Genomic DNA, 20,377 nt, shown 5'->3' with positions numbered 1-20,377 from the left:
GTGAGGGATGAGGTACGGAAAATGCAGGAGACACAGTCGAGGGCATTCTCAACCACTGCGGGTTGGGGTGGGATGTTGCAGCCCTTGAAGATCGAGGACATCTGGGATGTACGGGAGTGGAATGCCTCATCCTGGGAGCAGATGCAGCAGAGGCGATGGAATTAGGAATAAGGGATGGAATTTTTACAGGAAGTTGCGTGAGAGGAGGTGTATTCCAGATAGCTGTGGGAGTCGGTCGACTTGAAATGGATATCGGTTGCTTGGTGGTTGCCTGAGATGAAGACAGAGAGGTCCAGAAAGGGGAGGGATGTGTTGGAGATGGTCCATGTGAACTTGAGGTTGGGGTGGGAGGTGTTAGTGAAGTGGGTGAACTGTTCGAGCTCCTCTTGCGAGCATGAGGCAGCGCCGATACAGTTATCGATGTAACGGAGGAAGAGGTGGGGTTTAGGGCCAGTGTAGGTACAGAAGAGGGACTGTTCCATGTAACCTACAAAGAGGCAGGCATAGCTTGGGCCCATGCGGGTACCCATGGCCACCCCCTTTGTCTGTTGGAAGTGGGAGGAATCAAAAGAGAAGTTGTTGAGGGTGAGGACGAGTTCGGCTAGGCGGATGAGGGTGTCGGCGGAGTGGGACTGGTCGGGCCCTGCGGGACAGGACGAAGTGGAGGGCCATTAGGCCACCTGCATGGGGAATGCAGGTGTATGGGGACTAGATGCCCATGGTGAAAAAGTGGTGTTGGGGACCGGGGAATTAGAAATTCTGGAGGAGGCGGAGGGCGTGGGTGGTGTCACGGATGGGGTAGGGAGTTCCTGGACCATGGGGGAGAAAATGGAGTCCAGATTGGTGGAGATGAGTTCGGTTGGGTAGGAGCAGGCGGAGACAATGGGTCGACCAGGGCATGCAGGTTTGTGGATTTTGGGAAGGAGATAGAAGCGCATGGTGTGGGGTTGGGGAACAATGAGGTTGGACGGTGTGGGTGGCAGGTCGGTGATGAGGTAGTGGATGGTTTGGGAGATGATGGTTTGGTGCTCGGTCGTGGAGTCATGATCCAGGGGGTGGTGGGAGGGGGTGTTGGAGAGTTGGCGTCTGGCCTCAGCAATGCAAAGGTCAGTGTGCCATACTACAACTGCGCCTCCCTTGTGATCCAGGAGACAGTAGGAGGAGGTGTCGCAGAGTTGGTATCTGGCCTCAGCAATGTAAAGGTCAGTGTGCCATACTACAACTGCGCCTCCATTCCTGGGCCTCCTGCAGTGCCACAATGATGCCACCCGAAGGTTGCAGGAACAGCAACTCATATTCCGCTTGGGACCCCTGCAGCCTGAATGGTACCAATGTGGATTTCACAGGCTTCAAAATCTCCCCGTACCCCCCACTGCATCCCAAAACCAGCCCAGCTTGTCCCCGCCTCCCTAACCTGTTCTTCTTCTCACCTGTTCCCTCCTCCCACCTCAAGCCGCAGCTCCATTCCCTACCTCCTAACTTCATCCTGCCCCCTTGACCTGTCCGTCCTCCCCGGGCTGACCTATCCCATCCCTACCTCCCCACCTATACTCACCTCGACAGGCTCCATCCCTGCCCCTTTAACTTGCCTGTCTCGTCTCCACTTATCTGCTCCTCTGTCCACCTTCAATCCACCTCCCCCTCTCTCCCTATTTATTTCAGAACCATCTCCCCATCCCCCTTTTCTGATAAAGGGTCTAGGCCCGAAACATCAGCTTTTGTAGTCCTAAGATGCTGCTTGGCCTGCTGTGTTCATCCAGCTCCACACTTTGTTATCTCAGATTCTCCAGCATCTGCAGTTCCCATTATCTCATCTCAGGTAGGGGAATGGAACTGGTTTGCTGTTTGGAGTGTCATTGTGGACTCATTGGGCCAAATGACCCATTTGCAAACTGTAGGGATTCTGTGGAAACAAGGGTCAAGATTTAGGAGATTCTTAGCACAGTTTAATAAGATATTGATTACTTGTGGGGAAAAAAAACAAGACAAGCTTTCTAATGTGGATTAATTGGAAACAAATATAGGCTAAGAAATGGATTCAAACAATATGTCGCCTTTTAAATAGAAGATGGTTCTGGAAAGTTCAAGGTAGAATAGAATAGAGAATAGAAAAATAATTTACTGTCACTCTATTTTTGTACAAAATAAAATATTGAAATGTGTTTAAGTCTCCGTTACCATGGCACCTAGAATAACAGAAGGCTTGGATAAGAAATAAAATTAAGACCAAGTCCACAGGTTCAGTTCATAGCTTCTGAGTTTAAGAAAACAGTACCACTGGAGAAAGCTGATGAAGTCATCACTGAAGGAGACGACGATCACGCCAGCTGCTGGAATCCTGGGTTGCAAGACTCCGCAGAATCTCGAAGCCTCACCAAAGACTCGACTAGTTGCTGATCCAGGGTTGGAAGATGTTGCAGAAGCAATCCAAGGGAATCCTGGGCTACTGGATGTTAGGCCAAAACCACTTCATTGCCAAAGCTGCTGCCAACCTGGACCATGCTGCCGAAGACACTGAAGCAGACCTCCACCAGATGTGGCCATAATGGCCATGGGGAACCGCCACTGCCGTTGCAGCAGCCGCCTGAAACATCCCTCCCCCACTGAAGCCACCAAAAGAAGGCAAGATGAATATTGACGTTAAAATAATAAGTGGAAAAACTGAAAAAAAGGATATAGCAGGCCTGGAAATCAGAAGCAGACATGTTCAGGAGTCCAAATATTTCCTACCCTGCTGCCACCATAATTAAAACAAGGTATAAGAAGTGTAAAGTTAGTGTAACCAAACCCAGATAAAAGAGTTATCAAGTGAGAAGAGCACAAAAAGCACATGCATTAAATGATCAGTTCGGTAATGAAGGGAGAAACTGGCTGAATATTGAATGTTCAGAGGGGATGTCAAAAAGAAATAAAGTCAGCAAAACAGGAATACAAAAAGAGACTAACAACTAACATAAAAAGAAACCCAAAAGTCTTCAATTGGGATATAAATAGTAAAATGGTGATAAAAGGAGTTGTGCCAATTAGGGAACACCAATAACCTGCTCAAGTTAATCTGTTCAAGCTAACCTGCTCAGTATGCCCTGTTTGGGTTCTGCCAGGGCCATACAGCTTCTAACCTCAATACAGCTGTGGTTCAAACATTGATAAAATAGCTGAATTCCAGAGGTGAGGCGAGAGTGACAGCCCTTGACATCAAGGCTGCATTCAAATGAGTGTGACATCAATGAGGGCCCAAGCAAAACTGGAAACAATGGGTATCAGGAGGCAAATTTTCTGCTGGTTAGAGTCATACCCTGTATATTGGAAGATGATTGTGGTTGTTGGAGATCAGTCACCTCAACTCCAAGACATCTCTGCAAGCATTCTTCAAGGTAGTATTCCAGGCACAACATCTATCTTCCCTACATCATAAAGTTAGAAGTGGGGGCGTTCGCTAAAGATTGCACAATGTCCATAGCCATTCAGATGTTGAAGCAGTCCATGTTGGTATGCAATAACCAGGCTTGGACTGACAAATGGCAAGTAACATTCACGTGACAGAAATTCCAGACAATTACCAATACCAATAACAGACAATGAAATCATTGCCTCTTGACAGTCAATCATGTTACCATCACTTAATCCCCCACTATCAACGTCCGGGGGGTTATTATTGACCAGAAATTCATCTGAAGGATAATATGGACATGCCATATAAACACAGTGGATACAAGAGCAGATCAGAGGCTAGGAATAATATAGTAACTCATCTCTTGATTCCCCCAAAATCTGTCCACCATTTACAAGGCACAAGTCGTGAATATTATTGGAATACTCCACGCTTGCCTGGAATAGTGCAGCCCAACGACACCCAAGAAGCTTGACACCATCCACGATAAAGCAGCCCACTTGAAAGGCACCACATTCACAAGCATTTACTCCTTTCACCATAGACACTCAATAGCAGCAGAGCATGCTATCTGCAGAATGCACCGTAGGAATTCACCAAAGATCCTTAGACAGCACCTTCGAAATCCACAACCACTTCCATCTAGAAGGATAAGTGCAGCAGATTCATGGGAATGCCACCACTTTCAAGTTCCCCATCAAGCCATTCACCATTCTGACTTGGAAACATATCACATTTCTTTACTGCATCAAAACCCTGGAATTCCATCCTCAAGGGCATTGTGGGTCAACCTACAGCGTGTGGATTGCACTGCTTTAAGAATGTGGGTCACCGCCACCTTTGCAAGGGATGGGCAATAAAAATACCGGCAAACCACCAGCGTCCATGTCCTGCAAGTGAATAAAAAAAGAGAACTAACACACAAAAGACATAGCTGAGATACTAAGTGACTACTTTATACCTGTGTTTACCAAAGAACTTGATATTTTCAAAGACACACGAAAGCAGATGCAGTTGAGACTCCACATGAACTAAAAATTAATAAGGAGCAAGTATTAGAAATATTGGCCGAATTTAAAATTGAGCTGTTAATTTGGTTTAACAATTTGCATTGAGAATATGGACAGAATATTGGACCTTATGGTGGCATTAACCATAATTTACAATTCTCCTTTGAAATAGAGTTGGTGGCAAAGGTCTTGAGAATTTCAAATGTCATGTCCTTGTTCAAATATATTCAGCAACTAAAGGCCAGTCAGTTTAATCTCAGGAAAGAAATTTTGATACGATAATCTGGAACAAAGTTAAGTCCTTTGTACATATATGTATTAATTGAAGTAAGCCTACACAGATTCATAGGACATATGAACAGGGGTAGGCCATTCTGCCTGATAAGCTTGTTCCACAATTCACTGAGATCATGGCCGATCTGTGGTCTAACTCCATATACCTACCTTTGGCCCATATCCTTTAATACCTTTGCTTAACAAAAGATTATCCCAGATTTAGAATTCACAACTGAGGACCAATTTTGTTTAATTGAGTTTTTGATCAAGGAGCAGGCAAGGTTGATGAGGTTAATGCTATTGAAATGGTGTGCATGGACTTGCAAAAGTATTTGATAAAGTGAAACGTTTCAAAGAGGCGGTGTCATTGTGATAATGTCTCTGAACTAGTAATTCTGAACCCCAGCACCACCACACAAGGCACTTTTCCCTGCAACTGCAGGAAGTGCGATACCTGCCCCTATACCTCCTCCCTCACCCCCATCCCAGGCCCCAAGAAGACTTTCCACATCAAGCAGATGTTCACCTGCACATCTGCTAATGTGGTATACTGCATCCGCTGTTGCTGCTATGGCCTCCTCCACATTGGGGAAACCAAGCGGAGGCTTGGGGACCGCTTTGCAGAACACCTACCCTCGGTTCGCACTAAACAACTGCACCTTCCGGTTGTGAACCATTTCAACTTCCCCTCCCATTCCTCAGACAACATGTCCATCCTGGGCCTCCTGCAGTGCCACAACGATGCTACCCGAAGGTTGCAAGAACAGCAACTCATACTTCGCTTGGGAACCCTGCAGCCCAATGGTATCAATGTGGACTTCACAAGCTTCAAAACCTCCCCTCCCCCCACTGCAACCCAAAACCAGCCTGGCTCGTCCCCGCCTCCCTAACCTGTCGTTCCTCCCACCTATCCCCTCCTCCCACCTCAAGCCCCACCCCCATCTCCCACCTACTAACCTCATCTTGTCCCTTTGATCTGTCCATCCTCCCTGGACTGACCTATCTCCTCCATACCTCCCCACCTACACTCACCTTTACTGGCTCCATCCCTGCCTCTTTGACCTGTCTGATTCCTCTCCACCTATCTTCTCCTCTATCCATCTTCTATCTGCCTCCCCCTCTCTCCCTATTTATTTCAGAAACCCCATCCCCTCCCCCATTTCTGAAGAAGGGTCTAGGAGCGAAACATCAGCTTTCCTGCTCCTAAGAAGCTGCTTTGTCTGCAGTGTTCATCCAGCTCTTGTTATCCCAGATTAATTTTTTGGGGATATGAGGATTTGAATCCAGTCATGGCAGATGGTGAAATTTGAATTGAATAAAAATCTGTAACAAATAAGCTAACATAATGGTAACCGTATAACCACTGTTAATTGTTGGAAAAACACATCTTGTCAGCAATGACCTTTAGGAAACAAAATCTACCATCATTGCTTGTTCTGACCTACTCATCATTCAAGGCCCACAGCGAAGTGGTTGACTCTGAGTTACCCTCAGGATGGCCAATAATGCTCCCTTACCAAGGATGTGTGTTACCTAAGAATAAGTGGATAAAAGATGGCTTGTCAAAGAAGTGTAAAGACCAATGCATTCCTTAATCCACTTCAATGATGTAGACTAGAATGTGCAGAATATAATTTCACGTCCCTGTTAAATCTTTTCCCTCTCACCTTAAACCCATGTTCTCTAGTTTTGGACTGCCCTTTGCTTGGCTATTCACCTTATCTATGTCTCCCATGATTTTGTAAACCTCTATAAGGTCACCTGTCAGCACTGTGATGCTCCAGGGGAAATAGCCTGTTCACAGCCTCTCCATTCAACCCTGGCAGCATCCTTGTCAATCTTCTCTACTCTAGGATAGTTTCAGCTTGTATGTCACAATTGTAGATTAATTAATGTTTTACTTGTAAAATACCCATGTTTCTTTTTTTGCTCAAATTAAATATATTTAAAACTGGAATGAAAGATACTGTATCAGCTTAGAGCAGGCATGAGTGGTATTACCTGTCATCTACATCAAGTGGTTGCAAGTTGCACTCTGGAATTCTTGCCAAGTCATAGATGATATCACTGTATCCAGCTGCTGCTGCTATATGCACACTTGTCTTCCCATTTCCATCATCATAGTTTATTATAGATGGGCTCAGGTGATGATCCAGAATGAGAGAAGTCATGGCTCTATTCCCACTCTAGAAAGAAGTACAAATAAAGGGACTTAAACAATGCTGCATGATTTGGCAATGATGGCAGTCAGCATTGTTCTGATGCTGTAACAATGCTGTCTTTGAGGTGGATGTGGGATGCCACAGTAGCACCGACAAGCAATAAAATTTACTGAGTGCAGTGTTCAGATGATGTAATTCAAAATGGCTGCTACTTGTCTGCACTCAGTTAAAATAACTTGCATTTTTACAATGTAGCTGCATTATTAAAACATTACACCACTGGCCAATTTCATTTCCATTATGTATCGTGGCCCATTATCCACTATAATATTTTCTAAGCAACCTGTTCAGAACTGTTATTATCCACTCTAGGAGCAGGTGGAACTTGAATCTGGGCGTCCTGGCTCTTTCATCCACTATGTTGTAACCAATAATAATAATTGATAAGATAATTTATTGATTGGAATTAATGGAGGGGCTTCCACTTCACTGTACGTATGTAAGAACTGGAATATTACTATTTCTACAATGTCGTTTGAATGTTTAAGGTCAACAGAGGCTACTTATATGTATTATTTTGCTGGAAATATTTATCGATTTACTGCAAATCAAGTGGTTGCAAGTTGCACTCTGGAAGTCAGAGGTGTTGCCTCTGAAAATAGTAAATGAAGGTGGGATATTTGAATATATTAACCTACCGTCTAAAATGTTGGTAGTTTACTGCCATTCGCTGATTTTTTTTTAAGGACATAACTAAAAAGATTGATGAGGGCAGAATGGTAGACTTTGCCTACATGGTCTTCAGCAATGCCTTTGAGAATGTCCTGCATGGTAGACTAATTAGTAAAGTTAGATCATGTGGGATTTTGGGAGAAGTTGCCAAATGGAAACAAAATTGGTAGGTGACAGAGGGTGGTGGTGGAGTGCCTTTTTTTGGCCTGGAGGCCGGTGACCACCAGGGGTTCCACAGGGTTCAGTGCTACATCCACTTTTGTTTGTCATTTATATATATGATTATGATAAGAATTTAAGAGGCATATTTAGTAAGTTTCTGGATGATACCAAAATTGGTTATAAAATCAGCAGTGAGGAAGGTTATCCAAGATTACAAAAGGATCTTGATCGATAAACAAAAATGCAATAGCTTCTCCTCTTGGATTCATTAAAATTCTGTGGTGCAAACTGCATCTAACCATGTAATTGTACTGCAATAATAGATAATTGCTGACGGTATACTCGTTACAAGGGAAATGTCTTTTAAAAAATCACATTGCATTTGTTGACAGTGATTTGTGTAGAAAGATGACATTTATCAATTTCCGTTTGATTCCTAGTTCTGACAATAAGTGTAACACGATGCTCTAATTCTCATCAAACCGTTAATCAATACAATGCAACTTAATTTCTTCACCATCAAAGGTGAAGCCTCAACTTCTTCACATTTCAGCTGAGAGACGAAAATTTTGTTGATTTATTTCTTTGCCTACCTAGCCGCTAGGCAAGTTATGTTGAACAACTGTATGTCACATAGAGCAGCTAAGAACATATCAGCAATTGAACCAAGATGTTCTGAGTCTTTATGGTTTGGTTCTATGTAGTGCAGTTCATTTATCCCTGCTATTTTTAAATAATTGAATTTGAATTAGAAAATAATCTTACCTGCACTGCCCAGTGAAGTGCTGTTTTAAAGTCTTTGTCAACCAATGTTGGGTCAGCTCCTTTCTGTAGTAAAGCCTGAACATGCTGTGGCCTGTTGTGAAAAGCAGCCCAATGCAATGGGGTCATACCCTGAAGGATAAAGAACCAAATGTTAAAATATTGGGGCAAACTTATATTTAGTTTATGGTTGGAAATTTTCTTTTTCTTTGGAGTATATAATGAAGTAAACTGGCTTATAGCAGTTACGTAATTTTTATGTAATGACAAGGTTAATTGGTAAAATGAACTTGAAAATGATGCTCAAGAAGTTTTCAGAAATTCTCTGTGCCATATTTCTCATTGGACATGGGTATTAGCAGGCACAACTGATCCATGTTTTTCATCCTTTATCTCGTCTGAGCACGTTCTTACAAAATGCGAGGATGTTCATCGTCAACTTAGCCAGGGCAAATAGACAGCCGGGATGAAAGAAATATTTCAGCAGTATTGCCCTTGTTTCTATCAGGCTGCAGCTAGTCAGCTTCAGAGAGTTCTAATGACCGTCTACCCCACAAAAAAACTCATAAATTAAAACAGAGTACAAGAACAGGGAGGTATTGTTGAACTTGTGGAGACAGTGCACAAGTGAAGAATAGTTCCAGGAATGACAAAGTTCAGATTTGAGGCTAGATTGAAGAGGCTGTGACTGTTCTCCACAGAGAGAAGAGAGCTGAGCGGAGATTTGACAGTGGTTTTAAAAACCATGAACAAGTTGGACAGATTAGATAGAGAGAATCAATTCGTGATCACAAAAGAAAAAAAACACTAGAAAGCAGTGATTCGAAGCGATATACAAACAAAGCAAAGGTTATGCGGGAAAAAATGTTTTCACACTTTGAGTCAGGGAATGGAATATACTGTCTGGAAATGCAGTGGAGGCAAGTTAGTTGACGCATTCAAGAGGGCATTCAATGATTTTTTGGATAGAAGTAGTGCCCAGAGGTGTGGGGATAAGAGATTGGTAATAGAACTGGTGCAGGCATGATGAGCCAAATGACTTCCTTCGGCACCATAACAACATTGTGATTTGGGAAATAACAACACATTCAATTACTTCGAGAAGGAAAGGAAGATTGAAGAGAGGATAGTATTTGCAAGGGCAGGAGGAAAACAGGGAGATATCCTGATACTTAGAGAGAATCAATTGAAGCTTGTGATAGTGAACAACGTTGTATATTTTTAAATTTCGGCACTGACTGAATGAACTGATATATTAATTTCATGATCTCCTACTTTATTTTCTTGTAATCTAATTAAAATTTACACACAGCAAAATATAATGCAAAAATCTCCTGCTTTAGTTTATGAGAGCAATCAGCCAGTTTTGTCTTTTCTCCATTGTTTCCGCCAATCGCCTGCCCAAATTACAGAAGATTGGAAAACCCGGGTAGAGATTATGGCTCTAGCATTGTTAATATGGTCTAGCACAGGATTGTCAGTTCTTAAACGTTTATTTGAATGATACAGTCAAGAGATTTAAAATAATCACTTTTTCATATACCTCATTGTCTTGATGATTTATCTCACACATTGTTGTTTGCTGCAACAGTACAGCCAGCAGTCTAGAGGAAAAGAAAGATAGTTTTTAACATAGGAATATGAGAATCAGTCATGGACAGCAAATGTGTTTATATTAGTTCATAGATCTTCAATTTTAGAGGAAGGGTGGCTAACTTGAGTCTTCTTCATAAATGCATTGGTTAGATAGTCATACAGTACAGAAACAGGCCCTTCGATTCAACTTGTCCATGCCAAACAGGTATCCTGAACTGAACTAGTCCCATTTGCCTGCAGAGATGGCAAGAACCGCAGCTGCTGTCAGAGTCAATACATTGTAGAGCTGGTAGAATACAGCAGGTCAGGCAACATCAGAGGACCAGCATCCTAATGAACAGTTTACTGCTCCTCTGATGCTGCTTGACCTGCTGTGTTCGACCAGCTCCACAATGTATTGACTCCCTGTTGCCTGCATTGGCCCACATCCCTCTAAACCTTTCCTATTCTTATACTTGTCCAAATGTCTTTTAAATGTTGTAATCGTATCTGCCTCTACCCCTTCCTCTGGCAGTTAATACCATACACACAGCACCCTCTGTGTGAAAAAGTTGCTCCTCAGGTCTTTTTAAATCGTCCTCTCTCACCTTAAACATATGCCCTCTAGCTTTGGATTCCCCTATCCTTGGAAAAAGACCTTGTCTATTCACCTTATCTGTACATCTCATCATTTTGTAAACCTCTATAAAGTCACTGAAATAACTCCACAGGGGCCGATATCCTATCACCCTTTATTTACACGAGGTGAGTCCTTGACACTGCTCTAGCTCTGTCAGAGTGAACAGGATGTCTGACACACCTGTCCTTATCTGTCAGCCAGGGCTCCCTGATTGGACCAAATTAACACCCCTAATCAGGGACAGCTCATATTGTATGAGGTCCACTTGGTTGGCCTCATTATAATCACTGCAATTGCTCATCAGCCTCCAACGCTCGAGGGAAAAAAGTCCCAGCCTATCCAGCATTTCCTTATAACTCAAACACTGCAGTCCTGGTAGCATCCTTGTAAATTTTTCTGTACCCTTTCCAACTTAAATACATACAGAACTGTCTGTCCAGAATTATCATACTTTTTAGTCTCTTGCGTGAATCAACTTGCTGTATTATACTACAGCTGGGCATTTCAAGACTCCTGTTTGCCGGACTTACAAGTGAATAGTTTTAAATGAAACAAGAAGTCCAGTGTTACAGGAGGTGCAGGCTGAATTTTTTTTTATTTACCCATTTGCAGGACTGGGGCATCACTGCCTGGCCAGCATTTCTTACCCATCCCTAGTTGTTCTTGAGAAGGTGATGGTGAACTGCCTCCTTGAACCACTTCAGACTAGTTGCTGTGGGTTGACTCACAATGCTTTTAGGCAAGGAATTCCAGGATTTTGACCAGAACACTGAAGGAATGATGATATATTTCCAAATCAGGATAGTGAGTGGCTTGAAGAGGAACTTGGAAGTGGTGGTGTTGCAATATATCTGCTGCCCTTGTCCTTCTGGATGGAAATGTCATGGAACATGTCACACATGTGATGTGTGAGGATCGTTGGTGAATTTCTGAAGTACATCTTGTAGATAGTACACACTGCTGCTACTGACAATTGGTGGTGGAAGGAGTAGATGCTTGTGGATGTAGTGCCAGTGAAGTGGGTTGCTCCTTGAGTGTTGTTGGAGCTGCACTCATCCAGGCAAGGGGCCAGTATTCCTTCACACCCCTAACTTGTGACTTGTAGATAGTGGACAGGTTTTGGGAGTCAGGAGATGAATTATTTGCTGCAGTATTCCTAGCTTCTGACCTGTTGTTGTAGCCACTGTCTTTGTGTGGTGAGCCCAGTTGAGTTTCTTGTCAATGATAACCCTCAGGATGTTTATAGTAGGGGATTCAGTGATGGTAACACCACGGAATGTCAAGAGACAGTGATTGGATTGCCTGTTTTTGGTGATGGGTGAGTAGAGAGATGGTTTACCAGGCTGATTCTGGGAATGGCAGGTCTGAAATATGTGGACAGATTGACTAGGTTGGGATTGTGTTTGCTAGTGTTTAGATGCATTAGCAGGGAAGCTCATAGATATTTATAAAATTTTAACAGGACTAGACAGGGTATATGCAGGGAGGATGTTACTGATGGTGGGTGTGTCTACAATCAGGGGTCGCAGTATGAGGATTTGGGGCAGATGATTTAGGACGGAGATGAGGAGACATTTCTTCACACAAAGAGTGGTGAACCTGTAGAATTCATTATCACAAGATGTAGTTGATGCCAAACATTTAATGTATTTAAGAGGTGACTAGATATAGCACTTGGGATAAATGGGGTCAAAGGTTATGGGGAGGAAACAAGATTAGGCTATTGAGTTGGACAATAGCCATTGTGAAGAATTGGCGGAGCAGGTTCAAAGGGCCGAATGGCCTCCTCCTGCTCCTATCATCTATGTTTCTATTGTCATAGCCTGGCATCTTGTGTGGCGTGAATGTTGCTTGTTACTTGTCAGCCTAAGCCTTGATATTGTCCAGATCTTGTTGTATTTGAACATGGACTTCCTCAGTATTCCTTAGTATCTGAGAAGTTGTGATTGGTGCTGTGCATTGTGCAATCATCAGCGAACAGCCTTACTTTTCACCTTATGATGGAAGGAAGGTCGTTGATGAAGCAGTTGAAAAAGGTTGTGTCTAGGTCATTATCCTGAGGATCTCCTGTAGTGATGCTCTGGAGCTGAGATGATTGATCTCCAGTAACCACAACCATCTTCCTGTGTGTCAGATATGACTTCAACAAACACAGAGTTTGCAACCGATACCCATTTATTTCAGTTTTACAAGGATCCTTGATGCCACACTCAGTTGAATACAGCCTTGTTGTTAAAAGCTGTCACTCTCACCTCACCTCTGGAATTCAGCCGTTTCGTCCATGTTTGAACCAAGGCTGTGATGTGATCAGGAGCTGAGTGACCCTGGTGGAACTCAAACTGGGCATCACTGAGCAGGTTATTGTTGAGCAGGTGATGCTTGATAGCACTGTTGCTGACACCTTCCATCACTTTACTGATGATCAAGAGTAGACTGTGGGGCCGATAATTAACTGAGTTGGATTTGCCCTGCTTCTTATGCACAGGACTTACCTGGGCAATTTTCCACATTGTGAGAAAATAGTGGGAAATAGATAGTCATTGACAATTTATTATATTGTTAAAAGGGACTTGTGTTAAAAATTACTACAAACACAATATCACAAATAGTTTGTGATATTACGGTATAAACTCAACAAACAAGGATTGTGTAATTAGGGAGCTCTTCAGAACTAATTTAGGAGTAAAGGCTTCCCACCTATTAGATCATAGAGTCATATAGATCTACAGTGTGGAACAGACCCTTCAATTCAACCTGTCCGTGCTGACCAGATATCCTACATAAATCTAGTCCCATTTGGCCTATAACCCTCTTAATCCTTTCTATTAATATTCCCATCCAGATACCTTTTAAATGTTGTAATCGAACCAGCCTCCACCACTTGCTCTGGCAGCTCATTCCATGTACGCACCACCCTCTGTGTGGAAAAAGTTGCTCTTACGTCCCTTTTATATCTTTTTTCTCTCACCTTAAATCTATGCCCTCTAGGTTTGGACTCCCCACCTGGAGAAAAGACCTTGCCTTTTTACCCTATCCATGCCTCTCGTAATTTTATAAACCTTAATAAGGTCACCCGTCAGCCTCCGATGCTCTATGGGAAATAGCCACAACCTATTCCACCTCTTCCTAAAACTCAAACCCTCCAACTCTGGCAACATCCATGTAAATTTTTTCTTAACCCTTTCTAGTTTCACAATATCCTTCCTATAGGAGAGAGACCAGAATTGCATGCAATACTCCAAAAGATATTGATAGTTGGGCGACAGAATTTCAAATTTGCAATTTGTTTTACTGTCAGAAAGCAAGTTCCCAGAGCCAAACAATAGTCTTCTCTTTTGCTGAGTTTAAGGTAATTTGTTGTCTTTACTTTGTACCAGGCAGCCCACCCCCGAGCACCAAACCATCATCTCCAATACCATCCATGACCTCATCACCTCAGGGGACCTCCCACTCACAGCCTCCAACCTTATTGTTCCCCAACCCCGCTTGGCCTGTTTCTATCTCCTTCCCAAAATCCACAAACCCGCCTGCCCTGGTCGACCAATTGTCTCAGCATGCTCCTGCCCCACCGAACACATCTCCACCTATCTGGACTCCATTTTCTCCCCCTTGGTCCAGGAACTCCCTACCTACATCCATGACACCACCCACGCCCTCCACCTCCTCCAGAACTTCCAATTCCCTGGCCCCCAACACCTCATTTTCACCATGGACGTCCAGTCCCTATACACCTGTATTCCGCATGCAAATGGCCTCAAGGCCCTCCGCTTCTTCCTGTCCCACAGGCTCGACCAGTCACCTCCACCGACAACCTCATCTGCCTAGCCGAACTTGTCCTCACCCTCAACAACTTCTCTTTCACTTCCTCCCACTTCCTACAGACAAAGGGGGTGACCATGGGTACCTGCATGGGCCCAAGCTATGCCTACCTCTTTGTAGGTTACGTGGAACAGTCCCTCTTCTGTACCTACACTGGCCCCAAACCCCACCTCTTCCTCCGTTACATTGATGGCTGTATTGGCACCGCCTCTTGCTCCCAAGAGGAGCTCGAACAGTTCATCCACTTCACCACACCTTCCACCCCAACCTCAAGTTCACCTGGGCCATCTCCAACGCAACCGTAACCTTCCTGGACCTCTCTGTCTCCATCTCAGGCAACTACCGAGCAACCAATATCCATTTCAAGCCCACCAACTCCCACAGCTACCTGGAATATGCCTCCTCTCACGCACCTTCCGGCAAAAATTCCATCCCCTATTCCCAATTCCTTCGCCTCTGCCGCATCTGCTCCCAGGATGAGGCATTCCAATCCCACACATCCCAGATGCCCACGTTCTTCAAGGACCGCAACATCCCCCCTGCAGTGGTCGAGAACGCCCTTGACCGTGTTTCCCGCAACACATCCCTCACACCCTGCCCCCGCAACAACCGCCCTAAGAAGATCCCCCTCGTCCTCACATACCACCCCACCAACCTCCGGATACAACGCATCATCCTCCGACACCTCCGCCATCTACAATCCGACCCCACCACCCAAGACATTTTTCCATCCCCACCCTTGTCTGCCTTGTGAAGAGACCACTCTCTCCATGACTCCCTTGTCCACTCCACACTCCCCTCCAACCCCACCACACCCGGCACCTTCCCCTGCAACCGCAGGAAGTGCTACACTTGCCCCCACACCACCTCCCTCACCCCTATCCCAGGCCCCAAGATGACTTTCCATATTAAGCAGATGTTCACCTGCACATCTGCCAATGTGGTATACTGTATCCACTGTGCCTGGTGTGGCTTCCTCTACATGGGGAAACCAAGCGGAGGCTTGGGGACCGCTTTGCAGAACACCGCCGCTCGGTTTGCAACAAGCAACTGCACCTCCCAGTCGTGAACCATTTCAACTCCCCCTCCCATTCCTTAGACGACATGTCCATCATGGGCCTCCTGCAGTGCCACAATGATGCCACCCGAAGGTTGCAGGAACAGCAACTCATATTCTGCTTGGGAACCCTGCAGCCCAATGGTATCAATGTGGACTTCACCAGCTTCAAAATCTCCCCTCCACCCACTGCAACCCAAAACCAGCCCAGCCTGTCCCCGCCTCCCTAACTTGTACTTCCCCCCACCTATCCCCTCCTCCCACCTCAAGCCGCACCTCCATTTCCTAACCTCATCTCGCCTCCTTGACCTGTACGTCCTCCCTGGACTGACCTATCCCCTCCCTACCTCCCCACCTATACTCTCCTCTCCACCTATCTTCTTTTCTCTCCATCTTCAGTCCGGCTCCCCCTGTCTCCCTATTTATTCCAGAACCCTCTCCCCATCCCCCTCTCTGATGAAGGGTCTCAGGCCGAAATGTCAGCTTTTGTGCTCCTGAGATGCTGCTTGGCCTCCTGTGTTCATCCAGCTTCACACTTTGTTATCAGTAGATGGCCTTGAGTTCTCTACAAGTGCGTTAAGATTTGTGGTAACAAGGTGTAGAGCCAAATGAACACAGCAGGCCAAGCAGCATCAGAGGAGCAGGAAAGGTGATGTTTCGGGTTCTGAAGAAGGGTCTACACCCGCTACGTCAGCCTTCCTGCTCCTCTGATGCTGCCTGGCCTGCTGTGTTCATCCAGCTCTACACCTTGTTATCACAGATTCTCCAGCATCTGCAGCTCCTACTATCTCTGCATTAAGATTTGCTGTGAATTAGGTCAATAGTGGATCAGGATGATGCAGTTTCTTTGACCCCGACAAAGTAAAAATTTAGCGTACATTTGCCTCCCAGTCAAAAACTGCAGCATTCTGAGTGCAAGTTGTTGTTGTTATGTTGTTATTTATATAATGCATTTTATACAGACACCAGTACTGATCTATAGAACTGTCACTGAATGTTCTCCTGCTTCCATGAAAATTGGGCTGTGAAAGGAATACACTCAGATTAGAGGAATGTTTTAATTGATTTGTGCCGAATGTTCACTGAAACCAGCAGTTATGCATATTCAGTTGTACACATCAGGAACAGAAGGAGGCCAGTTGGCCACTCAAGACCACTCTGCCATATCATTAGAGCATGACTGATCTGACTGCAACTTGAACTTCACATTCACATTTGTTCATGGTTACCTTTTCACACCATAGCTTATCAAGAATCTATCCACCTCTCCTTTAAAAATATTAGAAGACTCTGTTTTCACCACCTTTTGAGAAAAACATTTCCAAAGACTAATGATCATCTGAGAGAAAAATTAATGGTCTTATCTGTCTTGATTGGGTGATAGTGTACATTGTTTTTAAAAAATACATGCAAAATGTCGACTGTAAAATGTCAATATAAAAGCAGCTGCTTCAAAATCCACTTACTTAAAGTAAACAATTAATTAAGTGCAGAAAAAAAAAGCCTTAGCAAGTTATAAACGATTGATTTGTTCAAACATTGTGATTTGCGTCAGAAGGTGAGCCCACTGGTAGAATCCATCTGCTCATGTGTAGTTAGTTGACAAAAGGTAAATATTTAATTTTGCGCATTGGAAAAGAAAACTGATTTTTAAAATTCAAAACAAACCTTCAGGAGCATACATTGAAAGTTACTTACCTTGCGTCTGTATTGCAGGCTTCCAGTAATACTTTTGACTGCAAATAAGAAGGCATCACTAAAGCTAGAGGCAATGCAAACTTTCAACACAATTTTGTGCTTGTTAGATTTATGCAACCTAAAAATCTCTAACCTTGCCAGAGCATGACTGTTGTAAGTCTCTATATAATAAATTAAAAGAGTTTTGGATTAGGATGATATTTGGATGCACCAGAACTGACCTTCACATTGAATATTCCATGGGGCCTTTTATTGGAAGAATCTATGCCTGCATCAGACAAATGACATAGGAGCTCCTAAAGTTGGAATTTCCCCAGTCTCTCACAGTATCAGTAGTTCATTGCCCTTTGTCCAGCAAAGAACATGAGACAGAGAAAAAGCAAGCACATTTAGGAATTCAGTTTAAAGTGGAAATTTGGTATATGATATGGAGGTGCTGGCATTGGACTGTGGTGGACAAAGTCAAAAATCACATGACAACAGATTATAGTCCAACAGGTTTATATGAAATCACAAGCTTTCAGAGCGCTGCACTCCAAAAACTTGTCGTTTAAAATAAACGTGTTGGATGATAACCTGGTGTTGTGTGATTTTTGAAATTTGGGTGTACAGAGAGAATGAGGTGCTTTAAGTAAGTTTCAAGACAAGGGTCTGAAGAAAGGTCTAGGCCCGAAATGTCAGCTTTTGTGCTCCTAAGATGCTGTTTGGCCTGCTGTGTTCATCCAGCTCCACACTTTGTTATCTTCACTACAAGGAACTTTGGTTCAGAGTTATTGAGCTGAAAGCTAAGCTGGAAAAACTGCTTGCATTAGGGAGGAGGCAGGTTACTTGAACACTCATTTAAGAAGACAGTCATACCCTTGGAATAGGGTCTTCTGATTTGGTCAGTGGTCAGGGACAGGAGGAGTTAATTGCATTTGAGACAGGTGAGGGGACTCGGAGAACAGCTGCAGCGAAGCCTCAACCTTTGCAATTGATCACCAAGTAAGAGGCTTTAAGCTTATTTGGATCAGTGAGAGAACTGCAGGCTGTGAGCAAATTGACCAATGCAAAAGTGGGGAGTAAGAAGAAATGTAGTGCAAGTAGAAAACAGTGCAGAAATCTTAGCTTTCTGCAGCAACAATTGTGAAATCAGATGGCTGTGCCGTCAGCCAGGTACCAGGGAAATAGTTGATGACTAATTTACTAGAGTTTTTTGAGGACTTTTCAACCAGAGTGGATTGAGGGGACCAGTAGATGTGTGGTGTTTGGATGCCTAGAAAGTGTTCAACGAGGTACCTCAAAAAGGGTTGTTATTAGATAATAATGCACATTGTTGGAGGAAATATGTTGGCAACAATAGAGAATGATTTTATGATTTTATGGTTACATGTATTTTACAGTGAGAAATACAGAAAAATACAGTGAAAAGCTTTTCTACCGTCACCATGGTCCGGCACTATTTTCATTAGTTTTGAGCATAAAAAAAAGAAAGATACAGCTGAAAGAGTGTCCATCAGTCCTGAACCAGCTCACCATCAAAAAAGCCTTCACTACCATCCCTCCTCCACCACCTCGCCGCCATCCACACCAGCCCCAAACAACATTGAAGTCCCACTGATCTGGCATCATCTTTCGCTGCTGGGCTGATTATCACTGCCTGTGCCAGACCCACCAATGTTGGAGTCATATCTCTCACCACTGGGCCCACCTCATTGATGTCTCTGCGATGCCTTTCCATCACCACTTCACCACCGCCATCGCCAGGCTCAATCAACATGAAAATGCCAATATGTAGGTGCCATCTTTCGCAAATGGCCCTACCTTGCCAACATCACCTCCTCTGATGTAGCAGCTGCTGATTCTGATGCCATATCCAAGATCGCCCCAGAAAGGTGAATGGGGACTCACACACTGCTGCCATACAGTCTGCGCAGGGCCAAATCGGTGCAGCCACAAGGTCCGCGCTGACCTCACTTGAGTCTGCGCTGGGATTCATTGCCACCGCCAATCGTGAGTAAAGAGAAGTAAGTAAGTGAGTAAAAAGAAAAATAAGAAAAGAGAAAAAAAAAGTGGTCAAAGCAGATGAACCCCGACTTAGGAACCATACTCCACCGCCATTTTGAATTGGCTAATGGGCAGGAAACAGCATGGAGGATAAGGGGTTCTTTTTCAGGTTGGTGACCTGTGACAAGTGGGGTTCCACAGTGATCAGTTGGCAGACGAGTATAAAGTAGGAAAATACAAATTGTTGTTAACATTGGAAGGGAGAACAAAAGAACACTATTATTTAAATGGAGAAAAACTGCACAAAGTTGCAAGACAAGAGACTTGGGGGTACTTCTTGATTAGTAAATACTTAGTTAGGACTTGAAACTGGAGACTTGGCTGAAAGACACGACTGGCAACTGAATGTCCAAGGATTTAGATGATTCAGGTGTGATAGAAAGGGATATAAAAGGAGTTGGGGAGTTGTATCACTCTTATAGTGTCGAAGGATGCTGTAGGTTGCAGAGAGACATAGATAAGCTGCAGAGCTGGGCTGAGAGGTGCAAATGGAGTTTAATGCAGACAAGTGTGAGGTGATGCACTTTGGTAGGAGTAACCAGAAGGCAAAGTTCAGGGCTAATGGTAAGATTCTTAGTAGTGTAGATGAGCAGAGAGATCTCGGTGTCCATGTACACAGATCCTTGAAAGTTGCCACCCAGGTTGACAGGGTTGTTAAGAAGGCATACAGTGTTTTAGCTTTTATTAATAGAGGGATCGAGTTCCGGAACCCAGAGGTTATGGTGAAGCTGTGCAAAACTCTGGTGTGGCTGCACTTGGAGTATTGTGTACAGTTCTGGTCACCGCATTATAAGAAGGATGTGGAAGCTTTGGAAGGGGTGCAGAGGAGATTTACTTGGATGTTGCCTGGTATGGAGGGAAGGTCTTATGAGGAAAGGCTGAGGGACTTGAGGCTGTTTTCATTAGAGAGAAGAAGGTTGAGAGGTGACTTAATTGAAACATATAAAATAATCAGAGGGTTAGATAGGGTGGATAGGGAGAGCCTTTTTCCTAGGATGGTGACGGCGAGCATGAGGGGGCATAGCTTTAAATTGAGGGGTGAAAGAT

The 20,377-nt window shown here is 44.0% G+C and overlaps 1 protein-coding gene and 1 long non-coding RNA gene across 3 annotated transcripts in view; one reads left to right on the top strand and one right to left on the bottom strand.

Moving 5' to 3' along the window:
• Window positions 1-20,377, top strand: part of LOC125456974 (uncharacterized) — a 202,602-nt gene that overhangs the window by 122,562 nt on the left and 59,663 nt on the right. The gene's annotated exons all lie outside the window — the stretch shown is intronic.
• ankrd55 (ankyrin repeat domain 55) overlaps window positions 1-20,377 on the bottom strand; it is an 87,177-nt gene that overhangs the window by 26,457 nt on the left and 40,343 nt on the right. The window contains exons 5-7 of the mRNA XM_059648408.1: window positions 10,039-10,099; window positions 8,499-8,627; window positions 6,679-6,863 (exon numbers count right to left, since the gene is read on the bottom strand). Of these exons, the coding sequence (XP_059504391.1) occupies window positions 6,679-6,863; window positions 8,499-8,627; window positions 10,039-10,099 (375 nt within the window). The remainder of the gene's footprint in view (window positions 1-6,678; window positions 6,864-8,498; window positions 8,628-10,038; window positions 10,100-20,377) is intronic.

Source organism: Stegostoma tigrinum, chromosome 1 (genome assembly GCF_030684315.1).
Source record: "Stegostoma tigrinum isolate sSteTig4 chromosome 1, sSteTig4.hap1, whole genome shotgun sequence".
Lineage (NCBI taxonomy): Eukaryota > Metazoa > Chordata > Chondrichthyes > Orectolobiformes > Stegostomatidae > Stegostoma > Stegostoma tigrinum.
Note: the sequence above shows the minus strand (reverse complement) of the source record. Positions and strands in the feature narration are given on the sequence as shown.